Source organism: Nansenia antarctica, assembly GCF_963989245.1.
Source record: "Nansenia antarctica genome assembly, chromosome: 18".
Taxonomy (NCBI): Eukaryota; Metazoa; Chordata; class Actinopteri; order Argentiniformes; family Microstomatidae; genus Nansenia; species Nansenia antarctica.
Window position 1 is genome coordinate 3,477,723 of NC_137691.1, and position 7,500 is coordinate 3,485,222.

The 7,500-nt window shown below is 47.8% G+C and overlaps 1 protein-coding gene across 1 annotated transcript in view; it reads right to left on the minus strand.

The window, feature by feature from the left end:
• Nucleotides 1–7,500, minus strand: part of ppfia4 (PTPRF interacting protein alpha 4) — a gene marked incomplete at both ends in the record, with an annotated part of 44,881 nt that overhangs the window by 21,766 nt on the left and 15,615 nt on the right. Inside the window, 3 exons of the mRNA XM_080548397.1 lie at nucleotides 2,093–2,167; nucleotides 2,978–3,142; nucleotides 3,537–3,638. Coding sequence (XP_080404523.1) covers nucleotides 2,093–2,167; nucleotides 2,978–3,142; nucleotides 3,537–3,638 — 342 coding nt within the window. The remainder of the gene's footprint in view (nucleotides 1–2,092; nucleotides 2,168–2,977; nucleotides 3,143–3,536; nucleotides 3,639–7,500) is intronic.

Below are 7,500 nucleotides of genomic sequence, written 5' to 3' on the forward strand. Positions count from 1 at the left end.
ACCTCCCAACCTCCCTCCCACCCTCCCAACCTCCCAACCTCCCAACCTCCCAACCTCCCACCCTCCCAACCTCCCAACCTCCCAACCTCCCAACCTCCCACCCTCCCAACCTCCCAACCTCCCTCCCACCCTCCCAACCTCCCAACCTCCCAACCTCCCAACCTCCCACCCTCCCAACCTCCCAACCTCCCAACCTCCCAACCTCCCACCCTCCCAACCTCCCAACCTCCCTCCCACCCTCCCAACCTCCCAACCTCCCTCCCTCCCAACCTCCCAACCTCCCTCCCTCCCAACCTCCCAACCTCCCAACCTCCCTCCCAACCTCCCAACCTCCCAACCTCCCAACCTCCCTCCCAACCTCCCAACCTCCCAACCTCCCAAACTACCAAACTACCAAACTACCAAACTCCCAAACTCCCAAACTACCAAACTATCAAACTCCCTCTCCAAACAGGAATACCACACACAATATATATATATATATATATATATATATATATGTATACAGTATATGTTACGGTACATGTGGGAAAACTAGGGTTAGGGTTAGTTGCTAGGGTGCTAGGTTAAGGTTAGGGTTAAGGTTAGGGGTAGGGTTAGGGTTAGGGTTAGGGTTAAGGTTAGGGGTAGGGTTAGGGTTAGACATGCCAGCATGTACCAAGTCACCCTAGCACCTAACCCTAACCCTAACCCTAACCCTAGTTTTCCCACATGTACCGTATTCCCACATGTACCGTAACATATATACCATACTCCATCACAACATATATAGATATAGATATAGATATACCATACTCATCACAACAGATAGATATATACATACAGTATGTATAGTGGGGGAAATAAGTATTTGATCCCCTGCCGATTTTGTAAGTTTGCCCACTGACAAAGAAATGAACGGTCTATAATTGTATGTTTATTATGTTTATGTTTAACAGTGAGAGACTGAATATCAACAAAATAATCTGAAAAACACATTATATAAAAGTTATAAATTGATTTGCATTTGATCACGGGAAATAAGTATTTATTTATTTAGCCTTTATTTAACCAGGTCGGTCCCATTGAGACACAGTGATCTCTTTTCCCGAGGGAAGCCTGGCCAAGCCAGCAGCTTAAAACATCCAGTTTCCACAGTTAAAACAAACAATGGAGTATTACACTTATTGTTGTTGACAACACCAAGTCAACAACAACAACAACATTTACAAAACACAATCTGCTCAGAGCAATAGAGTGAAATACTGGGACTTTCATATAAAGCAGGAGCAAGAACGACATGAGGCTGATTCCAAGTTACTCACAATTGGATCCGCCCAGCAAAACATGACTTAGAACTTGGAGGAGAAACCGTTGTTGGCAAACAGAGAGGTCAGACGATTCTTGTAGTTATTTCCCCCACTGTATCTATCTATATCTATATATAGATAGATAAATAGATAGATATACCATACTCTATCATAACAGAGACAGGGTTTTAATACCCCAGCGGGAACGACACGTCCAGCCTCTTCATCGTTAACACACATTGTGTAAATGTACGAGTCCAAACTTCGCTTGTAAGAATTATGTAGAGCGCTGCTTTAAACGACCCGGTGGGGATTGTCTCTGGCCAGCACAGCCGGTCCTGAATATTCTAGATCATTCTACATAAGTGTGTGTTTGTAACGGACTCCTGCTACACAGATGAGATCTAATGAGAGGGACATCGACAGACAGAGAGTGGGATGTGTGTGAGTGTGTGTGTTGTAGAGTATGTGTGTGTGTGTGTGTGTTGTAGAGTATGTGTGTGTGTGTGTGTGTGTGTGTGTGTGTTGTAGAGTATGTGTGTGTGTGTGTGTGTGTGTGTTGTAGATTATGTGTGTGTGTGTGTGTGTGTGTGTGACACTCAAAGCAGATAACAGCAGCAGCAGATGGCAGGTGGCAGGTGGGGACACGACAGATGTTACACACACACACACACACACACACACACACACACACATACTCTACAACACACACACACACATACTCTACAACACACACACACACACACACACACACGCACACGCACACACACACACACACACACACACACACACACCGGCCTCACCTCCTGTGTGGAGGTTGATAGTTGTCCCTCCAGGGTCGTCACTCTCTCCAGAGCCACTCGTAGCCTCTCACGCACCTGGAAGAGACACGCAGGACCCCCCCCCCACACCACCACCACCACCACCCCACCCCCGGCACACAGAGTTAAGGATTAGCAATGATGTGAGACACACACACACACACACACACACACACACACACACACACACATCTCTTCACGCTGACACTGCAGGATTCATCAAAGACAGTCTAACAGCCTATAGAGTTGGATCACAATGACGATAAGAAATGGAACTGGCTAGCAATCAGAAGGTCGCTGGTTCGATCCCCGCCTCAGGAGGGAGCTACATGTGAGCTATGTGACTGGAGGGTTGCTGGCATCATATCTAAGGTGCCTACCACTGCTGTTGTGCAATTGAGCAAGGCACTTAACCCCTAACTGCTCCAGGGACGCCGATTATGGCTGCCTAGAGCAAAAAATATATTTAGTTGTACAATGTATGTCTCTGTGCAATGAAAAAAAGGTGTTTGGGCTTAAATCCTGCTGTCTCGACCCTCTCTCTCTCAGCCTCACCCCAACCCTGAAACCTCTGGCCTCCCAACCAGGAGGGGGCGATGTATAAGAGATGTTTAAGTGATGATGTGCTGTCCTGTATGTGGGACATCCTCTGTACCTTCTCGCACACACACACACACACACACACACACACACACACAATACACACACACACAAACACAATACACACACACACACACCCCGCCACCACACACACACACACACACACACCTTCTCGTCCAGGGCTTTGTGGCGCTCACAGAAACCCCCCCTCCCCACACACACACCTTCTCGTCCATGTAACACACACACACACACACACACACACACCTTCTCGTCCAGGGCCTTGTGGTGTTCAAACAGGCTCTTCAGGGCCTTCAGCACCTCCACCTCGCTGGACACGCCCGAGGGGGGCGGAGCCTGCCGCTTCACCACCGTCATCCTCAGGCTGCGCTCGTGGCGAGACACCAGACACTCCAGGTGCTCTAGGAGGAGCTGCACACACACACACACACACACACACACAGACAGTTAAACCATAGCAGAGAATACACACATACACACAGACACACGCACACACGCACGCACACAGTCAAACATACGCATGCACGCACGCACGCACACACACACACACAATTTTAAAAAGTTAAACCATAGCAGAGAATACACACACACACACACACACACGCACACACACACACACACACACACAGACAGTTAAACCATAGCAGAGAATACACACATACACACAGACACACGCACACACGCACGCACACAGTCAAACATACGCATGCACGCACGCACGCACACACACACACACAATTTTAAAAAGTTAAACCATAGCAGAGAATACACACACACACACACACACACACACGCACAGGCGTACCCTGGTGTTGTTCCTCTCAGCCTTGAGCTCAGAGATCTCCTCCTCCTTCTCCAGAAGCTGCTCCCTGCACACGTTCAGCTCCTTGGTCAGAGTGGCGAACTCCTGAAACACACAGAAACACCATAGGGTCACATCACAGAAACACCATAGGGTCACATCCCAGAATCACCATAGGGTGACATCCCAGAATCACATCTCTGTTCCGTTAAAGAACGATTTTCATTCCTTATTATGTGAAGGAGGATGAACAATAGTCTTTCAATGACATATTATTTTGGGAGCCTGTCGGCGAAAATTACACACCCCGTTTAGTTTGACTTGGCGGACGGGTCAGATGATTTTTGAGGGGGGTGGGTGGGGTGGAGGGGGGGGGGGGGAAGGAAAGGTCACTGACGAATGAATTCAGTGTGTCTGTGTCCTGTCCTCCGCAGTTCCGCAGTTGGACGGTTTGGCGAAGGTGGCCCCCGTTTTTTTTGGCATTCTGATTTATTCTGTTTATTTGAGGGGTTTCAGTCCGGAATCCGAAATCCGCAACCCCCCCCCCCCCCCCCCCTCCCTCTCTCTCTCCTCGCCTCACCTTTTGACAAGCGAGGTCTGCTCGTTATTGTGGCTCTGACGGGGGTTTCCTTGGTGGTGCTTTCAAGTTTCGGAAAGAGTGAAACACTGAATAGTAATTCTCCCAGAGCAGTGGAGAGGACCTCAGTCCGAGGCTTTTAAAAAATTACCAAAAACATACCTTTTCTCCCTGGCCTTTGACCTGAGGTGAGCCTGCCTCCCGACACTGCACTTTTTGTACTTTTAATTCTGCACTTGTATTTTGTATTGCACCTTGTTTTTAGTGTCTTTTTATCTGTTGTTTCTCTTTTACTAGTGTTTTCTGCACTTTGGGCAGCTGTAAAATGTGCTATATAAATAAACATTACTTACTTACAGTAGCACCACAGTTTGTTGAGTATTATGTCATTTGTCATATCACTTTTGTATGAAGCCTTTTCTATAGAGAGTATAGGTATTTTTTGTAAATGCTACGTTCATAATTGTATGCTCTCGAAAAAATCCCCAAAACAAAGGAAAAAAAAGAAACACCACAGCATGTCACTCACACACACACACACACACACACACACACGCACACGCACACGCACACGCACACGCACACGCACACACATACACACACACACACACACACATGCACCCACACACACACACACACACACACACACAGACAGACACACACACACACACACACACACACACACACACCTCAGAACAGTGGAGAGGACGTCAGAAGCACACAGACAAACCCTCGTAGACATCACAGCTTTCATCACAACAGCTGTGTTCCCAACGCTCCCGCCGCAAAGCTTCTAGAGTAGTTTCATAACTAGATTAATTATGGGAGTGGTCGAAACATCGATATCGTGGCGAAAATCATCTGTTCATCTCACAGGGGAAGAGTTAGATACTACGTAATGTCATACAGAGATACACAGTATTAAGAAGGTCTCTGTAGGCCCCAACACTCACAGGACCACCCTCGACCTCCTATTATCCTTATGTGACACGTTCTAGTGTTTCGGTCCACATATCGGCAACCAATCAAAATGTTCTGACTTTTCTTTTGAAACACGGGACCACGTTTCAACGTTGTTGAGAATCACAACACAAACTCGCTAGTCGAGCCAAAATACTGCAACGCAATGGATTGGGTGAGTAATCCCCCACTGCTACCTAGTTAACTACAACACTACTTTACATTGTTAGCAGGCTCACAGAACAAGCTGTTAGTTGACTAGCGATGTGTGCCGTTGATTTTCAACAACGCAGAAATGTTTTCACATTTTTCGAAGTATATTAACTCATACAATCGAGACAAAAAATCTAAACATTAAAGTCCATATGTAAATAAAGTTATGTGTAATAAAGTGGAATGAAACAGGAAAAAAGTAATGAACACACTAACTGAAATTAATTCAATACTTAGTGGAGAAGCCTTTGTTTGTAATGACAGCTTCAAGTTCGCTTTCTGTATGAAGTAACTAATCGCCCGCAGTATTCAGGTGTGATTTTGGCCAATTCCTCTAAATAGATTGTCTTTAAATCTTGAAGATTGCGAGGGGCCCTCTTGTGAATCTGCATCTTCAGATGTTCAATTGGGTTTAAGTCAGGTGATTGACTGTACACACAAGAGGACCATCGTGGCATTAACACCACACAGTGGACAATCACCTGGAGAGAGGTAGAGGAGGGTAGTGACCCAAACACTGAATCTGACAAAATCTGTTTCTCGGTTCCTGATGTGTGTTTGCGCGTGTCTCTGGGTGGTGAGTTGACAGTTCCCTGGGTTCTTTTGGCTCTGATCCAACTCCAATACCCAGCAGCGTTTAATATTCTATCTCTCTCTCACACTAAAACACACACACACACACACACAAACACACACACACACACACACACACGCACACACACACATCTCTGAGTCTGGCCGGTCCCTGAAGGTATGAGGCAGCAGTCTTGCATAGCGATGTGAGTTTGGTCTCAAACTGCCAGAGAAGCCCTGAGTAACACAACTACCACAGCTGCTGAGGCCGGGAACACACACACACACACACACACCCACACACACGCGCACACACACACACACACACATGCACACACTCACACAAACACCGATTATTGTCCTTAAAGTCCTTGAAGAGTTTAGATGTCAGATGAGCCTGCCTGGTGTACAGTGAGGCAGGGGGAGGGTGGGAGGGAGGGAGAGATGGAAGGAGGAGAGGAAAGGAGAGAGAGAGAGAGAGATGGAGGGAGGAGAGGAAAGGAGAGAGTTAGAAGGAGGGAGGAGAGGAAAGGAGAGAGAGATAGAGAGAAGGAGGGAGAGGAAAGGAGGGAGAGAAAGAGAGAGAGAGAGAGAGAGAGAGAGAGAGAGAGGAGGGAGGATAGGAAAGGAGGGAGAGAAAGAGAGAGAGAGAGAAGGAGGGAGGAGAGGAAAGGAGGGAGAGAGAAGGAGGGAGGAGAGGAAAGGAGAGAGAGAGAGAGGGAAGGAGGGAGGAGAGGAAAGGAGAGAGAGAGAGAGAAGGAGGGAGGAGAGGAAAGGAGGGAGACAGAGAGAGAAGGAGGGAGGAGAGGAAAGGAGGGAGACAGAGAGAGATAGAAGGAGGGAGAAAGAGAGAGAGAGAGAAGGAGGGAGGAGAGGAAAGGGGAAACTGGGTCAGTGCGTTCATTTTGCCTTTTTTTTTCTCCAGAGGGACAGAGCAGTCGACGGGAGGCCAGCTCAGAAGCACGGACAGATGTTGTACCTCACTGTCTCACTGTCTCCTTCAATCACAGACAGAAGCCTCAACAATCCAACACTGACCCCCTTCCCTTCCCCACGTTCCCTCGCCCCCCAACGTCCCACCCTCCCCCAAGTGGTTTTAGCAGCCCCCTCCCTGCCTAAGGTGTCACGTAAGGAAGCGAGATTCTGATCAACATGCCTTATCATAAACGCTCCAGAATAAGACAAGCGGGGAATCTGAAACCGTGCGTCAGGATCTGAGTCAGGGTCGAGGTTCCCTGCTGAAGCTTGAGAGGACCTCTATCCTTCTTCTCTATCTCTCTCTCCTCTATTTCCCTCTTTCCCCCCCTTTCATTCCCTCTGTTTCTCTCTCTCTCTCTCGCTCTCTCTCTGTCTCTCTCTGTGTGGGTGTGTCTCTCTCTCTCCCCCCCTCTCCCCCCCTATCTCTCTCTCTCTCTGTGTCTCTCTCTCTCTCTCTCTCTCTCTGTCTCTCTCTGTGTCTCTCTCTCTCTCTCCCTCTCTTTGTGTCTCTCTGTCTCCCTGTCTCTCTCTCTCTCTCTCTCTCTCTCTCTCTCTCTGTCTCTCTCTCTCTCTCTGCTATCATCTCTACCCTAACCCTCACCTCTCTCTACCCAGATGAAGGACAGTTTCCATTCATTATAGATAACGAAAAAAGTGTTTTTCACA